The sequence below is a fragment of the Acartia tonsa genome, chromosome 4 (assembly GCF_053477335.1).
Source record: "Acartia tonsa isolate MP-2025a chromosome 4, ASM5347733v1, whole genome shotgun sequence".
Lineage (NCBI taxonomy): Eukaryota > Metazoa > Arthropoda > Copepoda > Calanoida > Acartiidae > Acartia > Acartia tonsa.
In genome coordinates, this window is record NC_137263.1 from 37,212,967 (window position 1) to 37,237,762 (window position 24,796).

Genomic DNA, 24,796 nt, shown 5'->3' on the forward strand with positions numbered 1-24,796 from the left:
CCTTCCCTCTTTACCCTTTTTCTTCCAGGTTTCAACTCCCCCTCCCCTTCCCTGCCCCACCCCATAGATGAACACCCTAACCATAACAATTACCCCTTCTCCTCCTACCTAACCAGGAAGAATTAAAGCCAAGGCGGGGGAAATTGTTTCACCAGCTCCCCATGATATTTCCCTCCCCCCTTTGATCCTATCATCATTTCTTCATCTATATAAATGCCCCCACCATCCCCCTCCCTCCGCCTTAAAAGCGGTTTCATTTAAGTCCGGTTAAAATCAGGGGGGAAGGTGGGATTTTAAGAGGGAAATGTACCAGGCAGTTAGGCGCGTTGTGCCTTGCTCTGTTTGTGCGTCAGGTGCGCTCGTCGGTATGTGTGTGTGTGTGAGTGTATGTGGATGGTAGGTGGTTGAGAGAGTAGCCCGGGGCCGACCCAACCCACTCCCTACCTGTCCTACTATAATATTATACACCTCCACACACACACACGTACGCACCGCCCAGACAGGCCACAACAAGTACCAAGTATACATTCAGTAACATTTAAGCACTAACAGGAATATCAACTGGCCGTTGCGCTGTTTAATCATCCTGCATCTGGACCATAAGAGAGAGTTATAGTAATATATATACATATATATATGATACAGTGACCAGAAATGTAAAAGCGTGTGTGTGTGTAATATATATATATAATATTGAAGCCAGCTGGTCAAATATAAAGCTGGGATTTCACTTTAAAAGGCACCCCAACCCACTCCCCCCCCCCCCATTTCACACACCACCTTTTTTCACCCCTTGAGCAGTGAAACTTTTTAGCACTAACTGTGCTTTGAAAAATAACAGTTTTTTGGCTGTTAAAAAAACAACTGACTAATAATAAAATAAAAATCACACAAAAAGTTGCCAAAATGAGGACTCGAAATTTATTGTGCCTAATTGTGACTGTTCTGAGTCTTGAGCATGTGCTGGGTGAAGGCCAGGAACAGCTGCCCCGTGACGGCAGACAACTGCCCAACGAGTCGGAGCAGAAGTATGAGTTCGAGCTCTCCTTCCCCGTCGACTCGGATGAGGCCACCAAGAGAAACGGCGGCGCTAGGGAGAATATCGAAGCCCTTATTCAGTCGCTTCTGATCGAAAATCAGGCCTTGGTAAGTTAAATTTTCATATATAGACAATTTATCTTTAAAAAGAAGTAATTATTGAAACAAAATCAATAGTTTTCTTGGCGATTTTCTATAATATTAGGCCTGTAACATTTGGCGCCTGTTAAAATAATCATTTTTGTGACAAAATGTTTTGTATTCAGCAAGCAGAAATAACATTTTTTAGAATAGAATAAATCCAGTAAGGAATGGGAAATTAGTCTGTAAATTATATATTGGTCCCAAAGTTTACAATTTCTCATTTGTTGGCTTAATATATTTTATTACTTATTTTCAATGTGGATTAGTTTGTTCAAAGTAGAAGTGTCAAAACCTTTTAAACTGACAATTTTAATTAAAACAGAAGCAATTTGATTTTTCATCAATTTATTGTCTATTGTCTTATCTGTGTAAATCATTGTATAAATGCATAAAAAGTTAACTAATTTTCTTAATTTTTATAATCTATCTAAGCCAGTGATAAATATGTCAGATTAAAAAGATTATAGATATAAATAAGGACTCATTAAAATTGTAAAAAATGGAAAGTTTACTTTTTCCATACTAGTTGCTTCGCCCCTAGCATCTGTATAGGGTCTTTGAATTAAGGGAGGGGCAGAAAAAAGTCTAAATACATCCCAAAACAAAGCTTTCTTTAAATGGGTTTAGTATTTTTCGAATTCTTAATGGAGAGACAAAAACTTTACTACTTTGCATAATAAAATGTATAGTTTGTTAAAAGATCGCAATTAACCACGGTAAGGAGGGGACAATGGACTGTAATTTTCAAGTATTCAAAGTTTTATAAGAATGCTTTCTTATTTGTTGGCTCAAAAACATTGGATACTTTTATTGAATTTTAATCAGATGGCTTCAAACGAGTAGTAGTGCCAAATATTTTCAACCAATAATTATAACCTACAAAAGGTGTAATTTAGTTTATCCTCATTGGGGGTATACATCAATATTTGTCCATTGTCTTATCCCTTGAGATCCCTGAAGTAATCCCCTCTTCTCCTGATATTTAGAATATCTGGACTGGAAATAATTATTTTAGATCTCTATCTTTGATTTTAATCTTTAAGTCCATTAATTAAATATTAGTTTCACGTAAACCCTGATAAATGGGTGTGTTATTATATCAACATAAGGATATTGTTGTAATGTCATTATTAGAATAGTGTTAATTGGGAGATATAAGTTTTAAGCTTAAATTGGATTAAATTTCATTAATTTTAAACAAACAATAAATAGGACTTAAATCTTACATCATTCTTCTTTTGGTTCATTTTCTTATCTTATGTTTGAAAATTGTACTTTTTATTGGGGGAAAACTATTCTACCTTCCACTTCTCTTTCTCTGTGGTGTAATTAAAGATGTTCTCAATTTCAGCTACTCATCCTAGCCATGACTTTTAGTATTCATTTTGGAGCAAACCTTTTATACATCCTAGTCTGTATGTAAGTACATCATTACATAATTAATTTTCTTTAGGATCGTATTGCCCTATTATTTTAAAACTTTGTACAGTTGTAATAAGCGTAGAAACTGTATAAAGATTCTAAAAGAACTAAAGGGAAAAGTAGGTTGCGGGTAAAATCCGTAAAAGTGTGTGTTTTGAGGCTTAAAAATAGTAGTAGAACGATAATATTCACTAAATATTTGTATTTCTTATTGAAAAGAACTATAGACAACAACTTTAAAAAAAAAGTTAACATAAATTTTTATCGTTCTACTCAAAACCTTCACGGATTTTACCCGCAACCTACTTTTCCCTTTAAAAGTTTAATTTTAAATCAACATGTATATTAGTAAACATTTATATTTGTGATAAATATCTCAGGAATTTCCTAATCTTAATGAGTTAGGTTAGGTAGATTTAGAATAGATGTCATATCTTTTTTAAAAGCGAAGCTTTTCTATAATTAGGGCCGGTCCGCCCGTCCGTCCGTCACAGATAGCTTTTTTCGTTGATTTAGACATGTTAAAATTGTCCTATCGATTTCAAATTTTGCATGGTGATTCCTTTAGTAGTTAGGTACGATTTAGAAAGCGTATCAACTCTATAATCATTACTAAAATGTCCGTACGTCCATTTTAAACATGTTGATTTTTTTACTTTTTTAAATAGCTTTTTTCGTTAATTTAGGCATGTTAGAATTGTCCTATCGATTTCAAATTTTGCATGGTGATTCCTGTAATAGTTAGGTACGAGTTAGAAAGCGTATCAACTCTATAATCATTACTAAAATGTCCGTACGTCCATTTTAAACATGTTGATTTTTTTACTTTTTTAAATAGCTTTTTTCGTTAATTTAGGCATGTTAGAATTGTCCTATCGATTTCAAATTTTGCATGGTGATTCCTGTAATAGTTAGGTACGAGTTAGAAAGCGTAGCAACTCTATAATCATTACCAGAATGTCCGTACGTCCATTTTAAACACGTTGATTTTTTTACATTTTTAACAACAAATATGTATGTGACCTAATCATCCGATTGGTCTGATTTTTAGTATACTGATTCCTGGGACAACAAAGTACAATATTATAAGCGAAGCAACTCTATAATCAAGTCCTAAAAATGTAAGTATGTCCATAATCATTATCCTGTATCAAGCAGTTTTTCAACAAATTTATTTACAATTTTGCTTTGACTCGTATACATTCGCATTCTGATTATTCAGTTCTGACATTATACAAGTGTTAATGTCCTTTTGTCCTACTGTTTTTAGAGCTTCGCTTTTATGGATGTTGTCATCCTTGTTTATTTATTAATAGGTACGTATCTCTTAAGGGATAAAACAATGTACGATAAATTGATGTACAAAATTATGCCCTAATTAGATTAAAACCATTGGTTGATAATTTAGGAAACTATTAGATTTAATAAAAGTCCCAATATCTTCCTGTTTTTTTTTTGTAAGGTTAGGTTAGGTTTTTTAATTGAATTTTGACATAGACAATGGAACTTATTTATTTATTTACCTTTTCAAGCGGTAGAATGACACTCGAAAAGGGCGGCTAAATAAATATATAAATTATTTTTAAAATCATCATGTATGTATTTTTATAAAGAAATAATGTATAAGAATAATTCATACAAAACAAGGGTGAATGTGATAGTGAAATGAAATAATTAAATATCGTTTTGTTAGCCCCGAGGGACTGAAGGCCAGGGCAAACAAAACTAGTGTTAATTTTATGATTTTTATTTTATTATTCATGAAAAATTGTCTTTGATACGATACAATACATGATATTTCAGTACTGGTTCTATTCCAGCGGATATTAATCGTTTCCAAAGCCATATTGGGATAATTAAATTACAGTAATTAAAATCAACAGAGTTAAAGAGAAGCTTTGCTGAAAAATCCGCGAGTCATAATTTTTTGCTTGAATAGCCAAGGTCATATTAAGAAGGTTTTTTTATGACTATAAAAGAGATAAAAGGATGAATTATTTCCAAGTAATGTAGGCAAATTTAAATAAAAGTGGTCATAATTGACATAGTATTATACTTAATAAGATTATTACCCCTTTTTTTTCATTATTATGAATATATTAATGATAACAGATTTTAAGTTATATGGGCACATTAAACCCTTTCATATTAGTAATAAAAAACTTGGAATGGGGGGGGGGGGGTTGAGGTGCATACCCTCCTCTAGTATAAAGCTTTGCTAAAAGGAATACTCAATTATTACAGCAGTTAGCGAGATCTTTAATTGTAATATGTAATTAACAAGCAGGGTGGGGACATTGGAATGTAAATGACACTTAATTACTATAGTCCCAGAGTTTTATCAACTCCAACACTTAAGTTGCCTTAAAAACTTTGGGTACCTTTGATAAGTTTTATTTGTTATTCTTTATCATCATTGGGGACGTATATCAATTCATCGTCCATTGTCTTATCCCGTAAGATCCCTGGTAATTACAGAATGATTTAAATTCTAATTAGAACTGTTAACTATTTAAAGCTAATTATATCAAGTGACTTTTAACTGTTTTTGCTAGAAGCTCAGCTACTTTGTAACTAGAGAATGTCCGTACGTCCAATAGACCTTAAAATAACGACATTGTTATTTTTAGTGTTTTATTGACACTACAAATAATAGTTTATCTTCTTTCGTTCTAATTAAAAACAAAAATAGACTAAAAACATTTTCTTTCAGGTGATTTTTTTGTTCTTTTCTCATTAATAATCTTTTATTAACATATCATTGCTTCTCCCCTAACAGTCATAATCTTCCTTGTTTTACTTCTGCAGACTTTGTTTGATATAAATGCTAAAGAGTTTAATTAAAAATAACACAAAAACCAATAGAGAGATAAATAAAACAGAATTTATTATCATTAAAATAAACTGAAAGATATCAGGTTTAATCAGTTTGGACTGTAATTTCCACTAGTACCCAAAGTTTGATAAAAAAATCTTATCACTAGGAGTTAAGACCTTGGGTGCTTTTAAATAATTTTGATTGGTTGGTCAAAACTTTTTAACAAAAAGTTCTATTATACATAAGGGTTTAAAAAAACATTCATAATTTGGAATGTATATCAATTTATTTTTTCAGAAAACATGCATTAAATAGGAAAAATTACACTGTTATTAAGCATTAAAAAGCATTTAGAATATTAGCTTTTGGAAGCGTGTGTAACCTCCTGCCCTCCTTCCTAAGGAAATGCCTACCCCCAATCTTTTTAAAGCACCCAAAAGCTTAGTTTTCAAATTTCAGTGCACGTGCCTAATTACGAGATTGAAAATATGGTTTTGTTTCTAAAATGTTTTCTATTTGTTTTGTATTTTTCTCTCTTTCAAATTTAAAATTACACAATGACCTTGTAATTTTGGAAAAATTAGATTCTCATTTTCTTTCTTTCCTTTTCTCTCTATTTATCTCTCTAGCTCCCTCCCTCCCTCCCTCTCTTACTCTTTAACTCTTTTCTTTCTCTCCTCCCTCATTATCTCTCTTTCTTTCTCTTACTCATTTTTGATGTCTCTTTCGTAGTTTAAGATCTTTTAACTCTTTAATTCCTTTGCTACTATCATTTTTACTTAATATCATTTTCTCTCGTTCTATCTTTTTTTTATTTTTCTTTCGTTCACAGAAGAAAACAATATATGATAATTAAATGCAGTTCACTTCCCCCCCCCCCTCCCCGTCCCCCCAAAAATTCATTTTCTTATATTTACCCCCCCCCCCCCAAAAAAAAACGGTTTTATTATTTCTCTCGATTAGCATTTCGTGTGGTGGGTACTACTTTTCTTTTAGACGTTTGAAGACACAACGGTTTAAAACTGTAATTTTTTGGCTAAAATTTAAAAAAGGAATTATTGCCATTATATATATTACCGTTTATTGTCAAATTACTATTGAACGATGGGGTATCTGATTTTAAAATGAAAATACAGTTTGCGTTTGCCATCCTTTAAATTTTTTTTTTTGCACAATCTAATTCTTTTGGCCCAAAGTGAATCTTTTTTGATTATCAGGGCGTGTCCCCAAAATTTCTTGAAATTCTGTTTAGAAAAAGTTTATGCACCCCAAGGCATCACTACTTTAAAGTTGGAAAATTGAAAGATTTATTGATATTACCTACTATAAAAAGGATGGCCACTTTGCCATTAACATTTTCACTAGTTGTTTCAAATATAATATTTCACAATTACAATACAATTAAACATTAAACTTTTTGTCCAAATAATGATTATTTTTCAACCATAATTTTCTTAACCATGCACAGTGAATTATCCGCTTTGATTTTTTATGCACTTTTGATTTTTTTTGATTTATCGAGAATTCGTTTTATTATTTTGAATGCGAAAAGATTCTGTTACTAATGTATCCTCAAACTGCTAAATATGGCTCTCCTTTGAATATATATCAATTCATAGTCCATTTTATATTCGAATTAGAATTACAATAGTTTTTATCGAATAAAAGTGGTTTTAGCTGACGCATAATCGAAATGTTGTTAAAAAAACTAATTTAACTAATTGTTATCTACAGAAGGGGTAATTTTGTGTTTCATCATTGTGATTGAACATAGATTTTATTTTAACAATATTCTGATAATGACATTTTAACCAAAGTTTTAAGTTGATGTGATAACAACACCAACGTTATTAAATCAGATAAATAAGTTTTCATTTATTCATTTATCTTTTCATTTATGCATCTCTGAGAAAAACAACTTGATTATCAAAATTTATCTTGACAACTTTATCAATCTTAAAATTTCACGAATTTAGGGACAGTTAAAGATAGAAAAATCTGCTATAAAAATTACTATAGAGTTATTAATGTCTTGGGGTAAGTTTTAGGCTATTTTCCTGACCTTCCCCGCTCTCCCGTGGATGCTAGGGGCGTAGTAATCTAGTTTACTTTGAGTTATAATTTAAGAAAGATTTTTTCTCCAGAAGACTTATCCCTGTTTCCCTGATTAAATGTTAGTTGACATCTCCTTTTAAATCTCATTTTCTCTTTCTCATCCTTTTCTAAATAGTTCTCTCTCACTTTCTTTTCTCTCTCTCTCTCTCCTTTTCTCTCTCTCTTTCTTCTTTTCTCTCTCTCTCTCTCTCTCTCTCTCTCTCTCTCTCTCTCTCTATCTATCTATCTATCTCTCTGTCTCTCTCCTTTTCTTTCTCTCTATCCCTCCTTTTCTTTCTCTCTCTCTCTCTCTCTCTCTTCTTTTCTTTCTCTCTATCTCTCCTTTTCTTTTTTTTGACTCTTTTTGAGGGATAAGACAGTTGGACGATAAATTTATGTACATCCCAAAGATGATAAACAAAATACCCGCGTTTATAGATTAAAATGTTTGGTGGAAAACTTTGGACAATGCAAGATTTAATCAACCAATCCGGATTTAATAAAAATATTAAATTTTTTTAAGCTAACGAGTTAGACAACGTGTTTATAAAACTTTGGGTACCAGTATAATTTACAGTTCATCTCATTCGTTTAAAAAAGATTTTTTTTTATTTTTCCTAGTAAGGGAGGGGACAAGTGTTAATTTTGTTTAATATCACTGGTGATGTAAATCAATTCATCGTTCATTATCTTATCCCTGATATTTTCAAAAATCTCTTCATTTTCTTTCTCTATTTCATACTAAGAATAATCAAATTAAAATCTGACATTTTAAAATAACAACAAAGGTTTTAAAATAACAAAACATACAAAATTCCTTTTTTATATACAAAGGTTGTTTAAAATTTGAAATTTTTATTTTAAAACTTAATTAAAGTCGAAAACCTCTGTTTTTATAATATCAACATATTACATTCTGTCATAGTGCTGCTATAAAGTTGATCACTTGTAGTGATGTCTTAAATTTAGCACGTTTTGTTGACAAAAATAACAACAAGATTTTTTTTTATGTCATCTCTATGTTCTTTAGTATACACTGGGGTTGTTTTACAGTTAAATTTGATTTTTATTGCCTTAAACATTTACTGTCGTTTATTTAGCTAAAATACATGTTAAAATTTTTATTTTATTACCTACAAGGAGAGAAGAAGGGATTTATATTTTTGTAGATTTTTTTGTTAAATTAGGCTTGAAAAAATGAGTCACTAAATTAGTTAACAATCTATTCTCCCCGTGATATTTAAGTAACCTTTGAGGAAGGAGACTAATTTTACTGGTACTCAAAGTTTTATAAAAAAATTACCTAAGCACACATTTTGGTACTCATATTGAACTTTGATTGGTTGGTTCTAAACTAGCAATATCCAAACCTATCCACCAATAATTGTAACTGAAAAGAAGGGGAAATCTTTTATATTATTTTTAGAGATGTATATCAGTGTATCGTCCATTGTCTTATCCCTAAAGAAAAATACACTTTTTATATAAAGAATCTGTTTAAAACATTGGTTACCAGTATAATTTGCAGTCCAATGTCCCCCCCCCCCCCTCCATGATCCCACACATAATATGGAGAAATCTGTCCAATTTTTATTGACTGGCAGATTTTTTTCTTTAAAAATTTCAACCAATGATAGGGAGGGTTAGTCACAAACTTTTGTGATTTCAATTATGAATTTTTCTTTGTAATAAGTTCTGGCGGTTTCCCTCAAAATGTCATGTCGAGCACGTATTATTAAAATAAAATGGAAAAAAGTGTTGAGGGGGGGGGTTAGTTTTTCATTTGTTTATTACTTGAGGTAAAATTAGGTTATATTGCCCCCCCCCCCGCAGCAGTTGAGGCTTAGGAAAAAACAAACCCCTCTTTGTTTAAAAAAAAACAGAAGGGGATGGTTTTCTTGCTCGAAAGAAAGCACCATAGTTCCAAAGGCAGAGGAGAAAACGAAGATAGCGATACCTTCCAACATAAGCGTTAAAGTCTTTAATTTCAGATTGTTTGTTGCATTATATCTCTAAAATAGATAAGTCTTATGTCTTATAATATGTTAAATGCCTAAATGAAACATCTTTACATTAGCCAATTGCATGTTTTCAGCTATTTTTCTCTTGATTAATTATCCTTACCCGTGTGCATGTGTGTGTGTGTGTATGCAATTAAATATTTATTCCCACCCTGATGTTCAACTTTCCCTTTCAAATTCCTTTCACTTGACAGATCCGCCCCCCCCCCCCCTCCTCGTTTCACTACTTCCTAAATGTAATTCAAAGTCCCCCCCCCCTCCTTTCCCTTGGATATGAAATAAAAGATGTTATTTCATGATCGCAGATCAATTCTTCTAGACATCTTATCAGTTAAGATCTCGCTAACGTAAAGATTGTTTTTTCCAGTTAGGGAAGATTTAAATAGCCCCTGGGGTGTTTTTTTTCTGCCCCATCATTGAACTTCAGTGACTCTAGATGCTAGGGGCGAAGACTCTTCCAGTTCAACAAATACCACAATAGCAAATGGTTTCATATTCCCAAATTCTTAAAAGCAAAAAAAAACTATTGGGGTTTAAATGATTTTTGAAATATCATAATAGCAAAAATCTCAATTGCAAAAATATAAGAGAGAATGGGTTTTAATAACTTGAATTACATAAGAACTGACAAATTTCTGCTGTTGAAATAACTCTTTATTCAATCTGCGTACGTGACATGATATACATTTCTTATGATGATACACAAAATAACCCTTTCTGTATTAAATTATTTGTTCTAGTTTGAATATTGCTAGTTTGAACCAACTAATCGAGATCATACTTGTCCCTAAGTCATCAAGTCATCGTATTAAAAACTTTGGGGACTACAATTTGCCTGCCCCTACTACGGGCGTCCTTCCTAATTTCACTTTTATTTGATGAATAGATTTATATCAAAATTATTTCATTCAAATTTTCATTTATATTGCTAAACATGGATTTTACCAAGATAATAGACTTTTTTTTGCTGTCATTATATCAACAAATTATTTGGCTTAAACACATCAGATAGTCGACTTTATGGCATTATATGAAAGTGGTCGTTACTGACATATTACCGAATTGAGACAAGTTCTACATTTTCACTAATACAAGAATCCTATATCTACCAGGAAGGGAGGTTACTTTAGACTGAAATTTATACTTAAGATAAGTTTTATACACATTCTCTAATTTGCTGACCTCAATTCTTTAGAGGCTTCTATTAAATCTCATTAGTTCAAACTAATCAACCAACAATTTTGTTCTACATTAGGGTAATTTTGTTTTTTATCTTCGGGGATGCATTGTACATTAATTTATCGTCCATTGTCTTATCCCTTAAGGTCATAGCATATAGCACTTTTCTAATTATGTGATATTGATATTAGTCTTATGTTAATTCAATAACAGCACAGAATTAGATATTTTGTACAAATAAGTAAAAATGTATGTGTGACCATTTTAATTTAATATCTTAAGGCGGTAAATACACATGGTATTCATACGTCATGTTGTCCATAGCTACTCTATAATTTGCTTTGTCCGTCTGTACGTCAATATGGCATAGACGTAACTGTTGCATATATAGCTGAAGCTACATATAACTGTAATAAAGAAGTTACTTATAAATCATTATTAACGGTTGCGCCCATATAATTTAGGGTATCTGAATATCTAAATATAAAAAACAAAAAAACAAAATAGCCTTAAACCAACCAAGAACCTATCTTTCCTAAAAGAATAACTTAATCCGTCGTATAGTTAACTCATTATTTAATGTATGACGTTTTTTTGTATACGTTTTTACTGCGGTACTTTAGAACAATATCGTTCATGGTCGGTTTTAAAAGTAGCGTGTTTTTGTGTGTATGTGTGTGTGTGTGTGTGTGTGTGTGTGTGTGTGTGTCTGTGTGTGTGTGTGTGTGTGTGTGTGTGTGTGTGTGTGTGTCTGTGTGTGTGTGTGTGTGTGTGTGTGTGTGTGTGTGTCTGTGTGTGTGTGTGCGTGGGTGTGTGTGAGTGTGTGTGTGTGTGTGCGAGAATATTTCAAATTGCGAAATACTATAAAATCCTTAGAATTATAGTAACAGTTATATTATTTTGAAAACAATAAAATATATAAGAAATAAATTACTGCTTTTTTTTTTACAATTCAAACCGGCTCTAAACTGTCCACAGCAACGAAAATAATGAAAAATATAGGCCTGCTAGGACCAAATAAGAGAAATGCTAGTTATTTACGTATCCGCGGCAAACTTTCTTGGTTATTATAGAGGAAAGAAAGGACTGTAGATTAATTTATACAACATTGTCCTATCTCTCCTACGTTGGTTCCGGAATGTGGTTCGAAAAATTGGGGTTTATAACCCAAAAATGATATATTATTACAGTAAAATTACAGTTAAACTATCTTTTAAAAGCCAATGTGATACTTTTTAGTATTTCTGACTTTAAAATTCGCCCAAAACTTTCATTGTCTCCATCCGGATCAAGTCAAGGAGGGGGACGACAATTGATGATAAATAAACCTCCCCCCAAAATAATATCCTTTTAGTTTGCCTGATAGCATAATATAGCAAAGTCGAAAATGAGTTTGTTTCAATTGGCTGGAAGAATAGTTTTTCAACTCTATATTTAAATTTTATCTAGAAAACTTGCTAATTAGATTGCAAAATATAGATATCTAGAAAAGCATATTCTATCCTATTTTACAAAGTAGTAGCTTTTAAGATTTCGATAACTACTAAACAATTTGAGTTCTCCATTTTAGGAAAGCTTCATATAGGTCCTTGGATGGTTTTAGACTATTTTTCTGTCTACTCTCTATATTTTCAATAGTAGCTCAGCTAGATATCTATCTTGCTATCTAGGAACCAAGATATCAAGATTGGAAGATAGATAATGTATATTGTCTGTTTCCTGTTTTTATGTAAAACAAATATCATATCATATCATGGTGTATAGGATTTTGTCTGTCTCTGAAAAATATCCTGCTAACCTTTGTTACATTGTTAACATAAAATTTATGTCGACTTTTAAAAACTATACAGAAGTGTCCATAGCTAACATAGTATTGACACGTTGTCTAAATAAATTATCAGTTATAATGTCATTAAAACATATTAATTATGTTGATTTAATAACATCATAAAGTTTAACATGGTATATCAGAATATCTCCCTCTTTCTCATTCTGTCTCTCACTTTCTCTTTCTCTTCCGGTTTCTCGCTGTTTCCCCCTTAATCTAGTTAGCCTTGAAATATTAAAATTATTTCTTGAATATCAAATTATATCAAAAGAAAAATTAAAATTGGAAACCTTTGAAATAAAATTGGAAAACAGGGGGGATATTTATTTAAAATTTATTATAATTATGTTTATTGAAAAATAATAATTATATAATTGTAATTATACATTACCACGTAAAAAAAACAATGCATTTGATGTCAATTTTTTTCTTTTTTTTCAACTTTTCTATGCATCTTTTTCATAATAAAATAATTTTTTATTTTGTCTCTGATTATTTCTTTGTTTTTCAGAATGTGAACGACACCCTGCCCGGGACTGTCCTGGACCCTAATTCCATCAGCTTCGCCCAGAGCTTCCGCTGCAATTCCGGAGAGGTCGTTGTCGACGACCAGTGCGTCCCCTGCCCCCCGGGTACCTTCTTCAACGGCGTGGAGCGCGTGTGCACCAAGTGCCCCATCGGTCAGTTCAACCTGGATCCTGCCCAGAGGGAGTGTGTCAGGTGCCCGACCATCCTCGGCATTGAGGGTGTCACCGAGAGCGTCGGCGCCACCAGCAGCGCGGAGTGCAAGGAGAAGTGTAACCCCGGCCATTACTATGACAAGGTGACTGACCTGTGCCGTCCCTGCGGTCACGGCAGGTTCCAGCCGGAGGAGGGCAAGTTTACCTGTGAGTTATGCCCAGTTGGACTGACCACACGCACCAAGAAGGCGATCAGCGAGGATGAATGTAGACCAGATTGTAACGATGGCGAACAGCTAGGCCTTGACGAGACCTGCAACCTTTGCCCAGTTGGCACCTACAGAACCCAGGGTATCCATCGCGGCTGCCAGGACTGCCCTCCCGGCAGGACCACCAACAAAGCTGGTTCTATTGCCATCTCCGACTGTAGCCTGCCCATCTGTCTACCTGGCGAGTTTCTGTCCGCAAAGGACAACAGCTGCGTGCCCTGCCCACTTGGCCAGTACCAGCCTGAGTCTCAGCAGACCAGCTGCATCACCTGCCCGCCCGACACCAGCACTATCGAGACTGGCGCCACTTCACAGGACCAGTGCTCCAACCGCTGCAAGGTTGAGAAGGGAGAGCCAGAGCTGTGTGACCGCAATGCCCGCTGTCAATTCAAGCCGCCAAATGACTTTACCTGCACATGCAAATTAGGCTACAACGGCACCGGTATCGGCGACAACAGCTGTGTCGACATGTGCGAGGGATTCTGCAAGAATGACGGTATCTGTCTGAGGACAAGCCTCGGCCAACCCTACTGCCAGTGCGCTGGATCTTTTGCCGGCAAACAGTGCGAGGAGAAGTCTGAGTTTGCCTACATTGCCGGAGGAATCGCCGGTGCCGTTCTCTTTGTTATCCTTGTCGTCCTGCTCATCTGGATGATCTTTGTCAGATCCAACAAGTCCAAACGGTTCAACGAGAAGTTCTTGCAGCAGGCTGCCGGCGAGATGGCGGGATCACAGGTCAACTTCTACTACGGCGCTCCTGCACCCTACGCCGAGAGTATCGCTCCTTCCCAGCACGGCTCCACGTATGCGCACTACTACGAAGACGAGGAGGACGGATGGGGAATGCCCAACTTCTACGACACCTACGGGAAGAACAGCAAGATGGCCAGGTCAAACGGCAGCCTGTACAACGCTGGCATGTATGGTCCTCAGTATGCTCCGCAAGGCGAGGTAGGCAAGATTACGAATTTTATAATTTTACTATAGCTACTCGATCTAAAAGCTGTTTTATCCATTATATTCAAAGGAAGATTTTTATATTGTCCATTTTTCTATCTCTGATTCCTTGATTTTTATGGCTACCCTTGTCAACATATTTTACAACCAAATTTGATTTAACAATTGTGTGCTAGACGCGTGCACAGAGATATTTTACACCAACAAATTTGTATATTTTATGGGTAAATCCCTCTTTAGTTACTAGTGAATTACAAATACCCCCCCCCCCCTAATATTGTTTTCTTTAAATCTTGTTTCAGCCCCTGCAGGGGCCTCTAAACCTGTAAGTTTTTTTTAAAAAAACATAACTTCACCTATCCAAGCCCAAATTAGCATTACAATTTTTAAAAAAGGTATTGGGAATGGGGGGGGGGGGGTTAGAATGAAAAATCCACACGTAATTGATGAGATATTGCTTTTCATGCCTTTTTATTTTGACTTCCTAGTCTGTAACTTGAATTTTAAAAATAGACTTTGGTCTTTTTAAGTTTTGAGACATCACATAGTTATTAAATTTTTATTATTATCCTTGCCATAATGCTGCCATTTAAACTAAAATAAGACAGTAAATGCTGTGTTTAATCAATTCCATTCGACTCAAATACTAAATCGAATAGAAAGATATAATTTGTTTGTAGTACAAAAATTTCTTTGAATTTGTTTAAAAAAAGAAAATTTAGCATTGAATTTTTCATTGCTGAAACATTTTAAAGGTTTAGGTCAGGTTTTTTTTATATTTACTCATCCTTATCAGTGAAGCATCCCTTGTTCCTGTTAAGGATAATATTACTCTCACTTTAGATTAATGCCTAACATAGTTTAACTATTTCCCTAATGAGGCTAAAAACCTGGTTTCTAAGACTTAGAAATGTTTAAGTACCACAGTAAATTTTTAACTATTATATGCTCTTTTTACTGGTATACTTATGAGCTTTAGCAGTCTCTCTTATGATAAGTCTAAAAGGGCACTCTTTTAATCGTAATATATAAAATAGTAAAGTTTCGCTAATCATTGTTCCAATTAAGTTCTTTAGTTTAGGGCTTCACATAGGTGCTGGGAAGGCTTTATGCTATTTTTGTTGCTAATAAAAATTGGGCTTGGTTTTTGGCTTTTTTCGGCCCCTTCAATAAGCTTTCGATGGGAAATAAGGAATCATTCCTTTTTATAACAAATATGAAGCTCTTTCATTAATACTTAGTTAAATCTAATATTTAGTATTATCCATTTTTCTTATAGCTTATTAATTTTGAAATTTAAAATTAAATTTATTCCAAGTCACGTAGTTTCCCTTCAGGGGTAATAAAATTAGCGCACGAAGCTTTTTAATCAATGTTCAATACAAAAAAATTCTTCACGCACTTTTAATATTAATATAATAATTTATTATAAAAGGTTTTTTAGGTCTAAAATGTTAGGGGTTTGTGAAAATACATTTGATTTTTAATCGTTTGCTTTAAAATTTTGTTTAGTTATTAGGTCAACATGTCACCAAAGCTTTTTACAACAACGAATGAGAGAATGGGTCGAATACGGTAAAATTTCTAAGGCTTAGCCAGTATAATTTACATTCCAATGGTAAAAAATATCTTCAATTAAGGTCCACTCCCTTATGTCCATAAAAATAATAAGTTAGAAAATACAGAGATTATAATCTTTTCCGGTCAATGCGTAAAAATGAGTAAGAGAAAGCGAAAAAACGGAAAAAGAGAGAAGTAATAAAGAGAGAGATAGAGAGTAATAGATTTAGGAAAAGATAAGATAGACATTTAGATAACAAAACCGCAGAATATTGGATACATAGATAAATTGATAGACAGATGGATAGGTTGTAAGATATTAACTAGGCAAATAAGATAGATGAATAAATAAATTGATGAATGGATAGTCGAAAAGTGAAAGTAGATGAGATAGACAGATAGATAGATATATAGATTACCTAACAGCAGCCTTTTAAACAATTAGATGAATAAATAGATAGATAGATAGATGGATAGATGAAAAGTGAAAGTAGTTGAGATAGACAGATAGATAAATAAACTGATGAATGGATAGATAGTTTATCTAACTGCAGCAATTAGGAAATTTATATGAATAAATAAAGAGAAAGACAGATGGATAGATGGAAAGTGAAAGTAGATGAGATAGACAGATATATAAATACACTGATGGATAGATAGATAGATTATCTAACCGCAACCATTTAAACAATTATATAGAAAGACAGATGGATAGATGAAAAGTGAAAGTAGATGAAATAGACAGATAGATAAACTCACTGATGGATAGATAGATAGATAGATTACCTAACCGCAGCCCCGGGGACAATTCAATTAAGGTAATCTTACTCACTGACCAAATCTTATATTCCTTCAACACAGCAAAATATTTAAATAGCATAAAACCAGCTGTAAGGAGGAAATAAATATTATACTGTAAGTTTTTAAGTATTGATTGTTTAGTTCAAACTATAGCAGTGTCCAAACTTTTAAACCAATAACTTTTATAATAAAAATAAAGGGGTAATTGTATATCATCATTGGGAATGTACATCAATTTATCCTGCATTGTCTCACCCATCAGACCTCTGTGTGTAATTTGAGCTTTTTTTGCTGGCTTTAAGGTTAACTTTGAAATCTAACTTTTACTTTTGTACATTAGTACAAGGGGATGTGTTTGTGTATATTTGTGTGTGAGTCTGTGTGTATGAGTGTGTATTCACAAATTTAAATCATATGATGTTTGTGTTTATTTCTTCTAATATTAATCTGATTACATTTTTTTTCTCAGAAAGGGATAAGATAATGGGCAATAAATTAAAGAACACTGACACTGCTATACTAGTTTGAACCAATCAATCAGAATTCGATAAAAAAACACCCATTTTTTAGCCAATGAATAAAAAAAGAATGTTATTAAAACTTTGGGTACCAGTATAATTTAAAGTCCAATATCTTCTCTATCCATAGTAATAATGTATTATTTAAGAAGACACACAAACAATTCATAATTCAAATTATTTAAAATTTGTCCCTGTTAGTCTAAATATTAATATTGACCTAAAGGTATTAAGTTATTATGATAGTATGCAAATTGTTATATTCATATTAATTAATATTATGAGGGTAACAGATAAGGTAATAGTAAATGGACAATAGATTCTTATATGTAAAAAAAATTTCGTGAGGGGGGATGAAGGGAAGGGTGTCCCAGCTTTAAAATGAAAATAAATCAAGGGCTAAACCCCCCAAAATAACTTTTGGGTTAGACAATAGGCCCTAAATCTGATTATTAATTTATTTTTCTTAATACAACACCCACCCCATTTTCAACTAGGTATATCTGATTATTATTATGAAAATTCTTAATAAATTACTTTTCAATGAATGAATATTTAAATACATTAAGTAATTTAGAATTTAGAGATATGTTAATGGAAGAAAAATTAATCTTCCTTTTCCCTCCCGGCTGAATTTTTTTATACATTAGGCTGTAAATTATACTGGTCCCCATTTGTTGGCTTTAGAAACTAGAATTTACATAAAAGGATGATTAGATTGTACAAACAAGCATTGTCTAAACTAATCTAAAAGGGGGGTAATTTTGTTTATCATTATTAGTATTGTACATCCATTTATCGTCATGTGAAACCATTTGGGGTTGAAAAAAGAGAAAGGCAGGACTTACAAATTTTTTTATTTAGGAGGGGGGGGGGGGGGGGGTTGTACACAACCCTGCAGCCCTTATCGCAACTTCTGTTCTAAAAGCCTTATTACAGTTATAAACATCAAAACAAACCAAAAATAAGAAAATATTGCTAAATACTTTTATTAATTTCTGTTTAAAATCATTGAATCAAACATAAGAAGAAATGTTTTAACAGCTATAAGATTACTTATTCTAAAAAATAAACAATAAATGCACTGTCTGACTATATCTTATTTGGGATAAGACAATATGGACGTTAAATTTATGTACATCACAAATGATGATAAACAAAGTTCCCCTTTTGTTGATTAAAATTATTGGAGGAAAGATTTGAACACGGCTAGCTTAATCTTTCCAATCAAGAAAAAGTCCCCAAAGTTTTAAACCAATTAATGATCGAACAATAAAACTTTGGGTACGAGTATAATTTACAGTACAATGTCCACCTCCCTTACTTTTTTACAACATGTCTGTTTATTATTATGTCAGAACAAATCATCATATTATATAGAGTTTATGAAAACATGTCCCCCATCCCTGGAAAGCTGAAACAAAAGAAGAAGTTTACTTAAGCGGAAAAAATGGCTTTTTGATGATTTTTAAATTTTCAAGTTGAAGAAGTAAGAATAAATTAATGAAAAAGGGAGTGGGATTTTATATACAGTGATATATTAATTGAAGATAAATTACTCGTCCCCAATTCAATTCTTTAGTTCTACCATATTGATTTTTTATAAAGAGGTCATGGGTGACATATCAACGATATTCCTTTTAAAGAGCTATTTTGCACAACATTTACATCGACATTTTGGCCTAAACAATTAGTAAAGCAAGAGACCTATATATACAAATGTATAAATAAAAACATATGTAAAGATAGAAAAAATTCTAGACTTAAATAATAAGATTTATTAAAAGTACTTGATTTGTAAAAAAACAAGTTCTCAACTCTCCCTCCCCTTCTCTTGATAAGGGGTGCCAAGCCCTACAAATAAGATTTAAGGGATCGTCAACTGACACCCTTACATTTTTGATCTGTAACGTGCGGTAATATTTACCCCTGTCGAATTGCTGTTCATGGCACTGCTTATAATATTGATATAAGATATTAGTCACAAAGTAATGTCGATAGTATGTCAGCTATGATTACTTTTCAATGCCAGAAAGTCTGCATAAACCATTCACATTAAGAGCCTCCCCTACCCCCCAAAATAATCGAATATTTCTATTACAATAGGCAAATTAAATAAATACTAAAATTTTATATCCAATTTATAAATACGATTTACATATGAATTATATGAATAGTATTCTTAGTAATAGTGAGGCACTTAAATAGAATTTTAGTTATATATGTATGCATAAAAATAAAAAAAATAAGTTTAAAAAAAACAGTAAAGCACTTGAACAAAAAGTATATTTTAATTAAAGTATACTTTTAGTATTATTGTTATCTAAATCATTGGGGATGTACAACAATTTTTTGTTCATCATCTTATCCCTTAAGATCCATATAAAGCAAATACTTTAAAAAAAAAAACATAATTAACTATATTCAAACTCCTTACTATTTATTTTCAATTATAATCATAAGATTCATAAAAAAAACAGTTACGAAAAAGATTTAAGGTATGGGTTGGGTGGTTTAAGAAGAAGAAAAAATATCCAAGTGCTTTAAAATACTAGGCTAGGTTTTTTTTTATCTTATTTGTAACTAATACCCAGGGATCTTAAGGAATAAGACAATGGGCGATAAATTGGCGTATATTCTGTAGGGAAAGATTATTTATTGGTGGAAAAATTGACATTGCTAGTTTATACCAACCAATCAAGATTTAATGGATTTAATAAAAGTTTTTATGTCAACCCATGGGAGAGCTTAGGGTACCAGTATAATTTACAGCCCAATATCCCTTCCCTCTCTGTTAATGTACTATTTTTGTAAAAAGTAAGGCCACAAAAAACATGAAAAATGAAACAATACATAAATTAATTTTACGATCGTAATACGTCAAAATATAATTTATGGTCAGAAATTTTACTTCAAATTTTATTACTATTAGAAAACATATTAATGTTTTAAATGATTTAAAATCATTTTAAATTTGAAAATCTTGGAAAATTGCTTCAAATTCTTTAAATTCAATTAATTTAGCAAGAAAAGTTTTTAATTAAATTTATACCTTGTTGAACTACGAAGCATTATATTGACAGAAGATTGTTAGCTTGACTTTTTCATTTTTCATTTACGTATTCACTGACAACAATACATAGGTAAATAGATACAAATACATATAAATTACTTATTTTTTACTTTAGAAATTTTTTTTTGTCTTTTCCAACAATAATTTTTTATTCTTTCTATTCATTTGAATGTCCCCATTTGGAATTATTAATAAATAATTTCGGGCCCTTCTATAAAATAATTGAAAGTCTACCTGTTAAAGTATTATGTTTGTCTGTCTGTAGGAATATTTTTTTTTTATAAATCTACCTTCTTAGGGTTTATTGAACTTTTGAAAAGAAATCAGACTCTTGCATTTTTATAGACCGAGGTTTAAAGCTTCTCTTTAAAACACTTATAATGTATTACAGTCACAAAAACTAAAACTTAATTCTTCAAAGCGTTATGTTTTAGAAGTAGGAAAAATAATTTTATTTGCCCAAATTTTAAAATTTCCAACTATTATACCATATCGTTCTGTATCTAATTAGTGGCGTGCACAGCGATTCACTAGGGGGATGTGAAACCATTTGGCGGCTAAAAAAAGGAGAAGAATGTCTCAATTGCAATTTTAATCGGAGCTGCACAACTTTGCTTTCATGTCTCCTTGTTGTTGTGCTATTTCTGCTCTAAATATTTTCATTTCTATGTTTCACAATAGGATGAGTGCATGCTTACAGGGATATCTTAATGGAAGAATATTGTTCCCTCCAAAATTTCACTGTAAATTATGCTGGTCCCAAAAGTTTTATAAACACTCTTAATCGTTGGCTTAAACTTGGAGGACTTGTATTAACTAGCAGTATCCAAACATTCTGCTAATAATTTTAATCCACAGTAGGAATAATTTTGTTTACCATAATTGGGGATGCACATCATATTAAGTAAATTTTTACTGAATCATAAAAGTTTTTAATTTGAGTAAAATATCATTAAGAAAAAAATCTTCATCTTTATCTCCTCTATTCTACAACTTTTCGACTGTCCATTAATATCCCTGAGATGGCCTTGCAATCATATCTTCCTTTCTTTCACTTGATTTAATCCTTTTTTGCATACAGGTTGACCTAAAAATTTTTACAGAATGCAATCTTCAAATAAAAAAAAACAAAACATTTCATTTATAGTAGATTTTAAAAAGAAGGATCTCATTGAAGAACATAAAATAAGTTAAAAAATATTTATAGAAGATGAAAAATGCCTCTAAAATAACCTGTGTAATATCAAATATTTTTGAATGAACTTTAATTGATCACCCTGTAACGGGTAAATGAATATATGCGGGCTCCTTTGTTCAATACTAAATGGATAATAAAAATAAAAATAACTTTAATTTAACATTTTTCTTTTTGCAATCCCACAAAGCTTATGAACAGTACTGGAAAGTAATTAAAAGTACATTTAAACTTTTATAACTAAAATATGCATACAAGTAATTAGGATAATACGACAAAATGAAATGATTAAAATTATTTGTACAAAATATTAGGCCTGATCATCAAATTACAAAAGGTTAAATGTTATGGAATGATAATAAAATTATTTTCTTTATGTTATTTTACTTTTTAGTTTAAGTTTTCAATAATTTTCCTTCAAATTAATATTTTCTTATCTATTTCAGCTGTATGACCGTCTTGGCCGTCACGCGTACCAGCCCAGACCCGAGGACAAGTCCGGCAATGACACCACCAGCGAGTCTGAGGATGACAGGTCCAGAAGGCCCAATGAGCTCATCTAAATACAAAGAGTTCAATCCATCCTTTAGCATACAATGACCTCAACCCTTTCTTAATCAAGCTTAAAGAATCATCAACTAAAGCCACAAGCTCACATAACATCATCAATAACAAGAAGGGCTCTCAAAACAACAACAAACCAGCTGATAATTAAAAGTATGCGAAGAGTACAACCTAAAAATGTTAAAACATGCAAAGAGCTCACTTTATAGTGCTAATTAAAACTCCAAAAAGCTCAATTTTGTGCTGTAACCAACAAAAAGCTCAAACTGCAAGCCAGAAAAATCTTGAAAAAAATACTCAAAACCACCAAATTGACTTTTATAACCTTTTGCATTAGTTCAATTATAAAATATTCTACAAAATTTGAAATATTTTATATAAAATTTTGTGCACTTTATCATGATCTGCTGCATTTTCATTGATATGAGCTGCATAAATTATAAAATTCTTCCCCCCATGATGTCCAACACTTTGAGTGATGAACAAGAATATTTGATAGAACAGAAAAATTACGGGGGGAGGGTTAATAACACCCATCAACCCTTTATACACACACCCCAAGCTTTAGCACCCCACCACCCAGCAGGTGTAAAGTGATGGTGGTAATAAAATCTCCCACTGGGAGATGTTAGAATATGTGTGTGTGTATGTGTGTATGGGTATGCTGAATTCAAGTAAGATGACCTTGGAAACTTAGTGGACTATTTAATTCAGTATATTATACAATTATACATATACACACATACACACTAACATTCAACAAAATTAGGCATACCCTAAAGATATACAATACTAAGTGATACAATACAAATAAAAAAAGTGAGATATGTCTCATCTTTGTGAGATAGACTTAGAAACTTATCTCAGAATTTAATAAATATCGCCAGTCAAATTTTTAATACATAAAAAAGTCAGTGAAAAGTTGCTCAAAAAATGAGAAAAACAACAATGTTATGAAAAAAATACAGTTTATAATATGTATTTGCTTTTTTATATGTAAAATTTTAACTATGTAGACCAATTTTTAAAAAAAAATAAGTGTTACCATCCATTTTTTTTTGTATAAACAAATGGATTATTAAACAACACTGCCAAGTTAGGATTATTTTAATAAATTTAATTTTAGTTTTTTTCTTTTTAACACCAATCCAAAATAGTTTTTAAAAATTTAATATAGTATTTTTTTATATTAATTATGCTCTATTTTAAAACAAACCATCGAACTTATCTTTTAAAAGAATGTTCTCATTTAAAAATATGATAGAATAATGTAAATAAAGTAGTTTTTTTTTCCTTTTATAAAATAATTTTCTTTTTTTTTTTGCTTCAATCTGTTTTAGCTTGTTAATAAATATGTTAAAAGAACAGTTATTGTTTATTTTGAACAGTAGAAAGAACATAACAGACAAGGATGTAAGCAAATGGCAAGGAAAAAAATGCTGAAAAAGGGGCAAATATTATTTTTTGTTTATATGGCCACAAAGAATGACAAGCTCCATAAGTAGTTTAACTATAGAATGTAAAAAATAAGTCTAGCAAAGTCCCAAAGCAAAAAAGCTCCCAAAATTTCAGCCTTCTATCTATAATATCAGCTGAGTAAATCAAATTTTTCTTTTAATATAAAAATGAACCGCATAGTAATGTCGACAGACTTACGGACTATGTAAATTGTATACTGAGTGCTCAATATTGAAAATAATTTTAGCAGTCTATCTTGAATATCAGTCGGGAAAATCATGTTTCGTCCTAAACTTAGATGTATAACCGACTGACGGGCATGGTGAATTATAGAGTAGCTTCGCTACTAATAAGAGTGATTCTAAGCTTTGTAGATTGGAAAAGCAAAAAAGAGAAGCTTTCAAATAATTGCTAGTAAAATATATGTGTGACTGATGTTAACAACATGTGTCTAATCGATAGAAGTTTACCATTTACACATCAAGAAAATATGACAACAACGATTTTAGAGTTGCTACGCTTTTTAAATTACACCTAATAGCAGGAATTATTGTGATAGGCTTGAATTAGAAATACTAATTCTAACATTCCTAAATTTATGGTCTATCAGAGCTAGACGTTACGAGCAGACAGACAGACATGCCCTAATTAGAGAAATGTTTCGCACCTACTAATTGATGTAACATATAACACACGGAAGCAAATATAATAATGAACATGATCAATAATATTATAAATTAAAAAGTATAAAATAATATAAATTACAACGCCATGTTTTTAATATAGAAAAACAAGGATGACAACATCCAAAAACGGCGAAGCTTAAATCAGCGTTGTATAAGACAAACTAACCTATTAGGAAGGTTATTTCATTCGATGGCTTAAAAGCTATAGGCACTTTATTTTCACATTGATGTGTTAGTTCAACCTAGTAGTGCCCAACTTTTCAACCAATAATAATAATTTACGGAAAGGGTACTTTTGATTATCATAATTGGGGATGTACATCAGTTTCTCGTTCATTATCCTATCCTTTATGATCCCTGTTACTACCCTGTTGCCAGTCAGACGTACGGACAGACTTTTAAATGTAGAAGAAAAGCTACGCTGTTTATTGATTACAGCTGTGTTGCCGTGCACGCTATCTTTTTAGGGTTGTTGAAAATCATACCAGAAC

General features: G+C 32.0%; 1 protein-coding gene across 2 annotated transcripts; it reads left to right on the plus strand.

The window, feature by feature from the left end:
- Nucleotides 1–478: 478 nt before the first annotated feature.
- On the plus strand, nt 479–23,526 carry LOC145317037 (uncharacterized). Of its 2 annotated transcripts, none has more exons than XM_080157899.1 (3): nt 479–1,146; nt 13,056–14,444; nt 22,044–23,526. In XM_080157899.1, the coding sequence occupies exons 1-3, from the start codon at nt 907–909 to the stop codon at nt 22,158–22,160; spliced, it is 1,746 nt and encodes a 581-aa protein (XP_080014025.1). In that variant the 5' UTR covers nt 479–906; the 3' UTR covers nt 22,161–23,526. The 2 variants fall into 2 exon arrangements, with proteins under 2 accessions (XP_080014025.1, XP_080014026.1); XM_080157900.1 differs by having other exon boundaries at nt 537–1,146; nt 13,056–14,448.
- Nucleotides 23,527–24,796: the final 1,270 nt, after the last annotated feature.

What these genes read in the sequence shown, in the direction of transcription:
- LOC145317037 (XM_080157899.1), top strand. Translation starts at nt 907, where the DNA reads ATGAGGACTCGAAATTTATTGTGCCTAATTGTGACTGTTCTGAGTCTT. An exon ending in TGATCGAAAATCAGGCCTTG is followed by an intron (nt 1,147 to 13,055) that starts GTAAGTTAAATT and finishes TTTGTTTTTCAG; the next exon opens with AATGTGAACGACACCCTGCC. An exon ending in AGTATGCTCCGCAAGGCGAG is followed by an intron (nt 14,445 to 22,043) that starts GTAGGCAAGATT and finishes TATCTATTTCAG; the next exon opens with CTGTATGACCGTCTTGGCCG.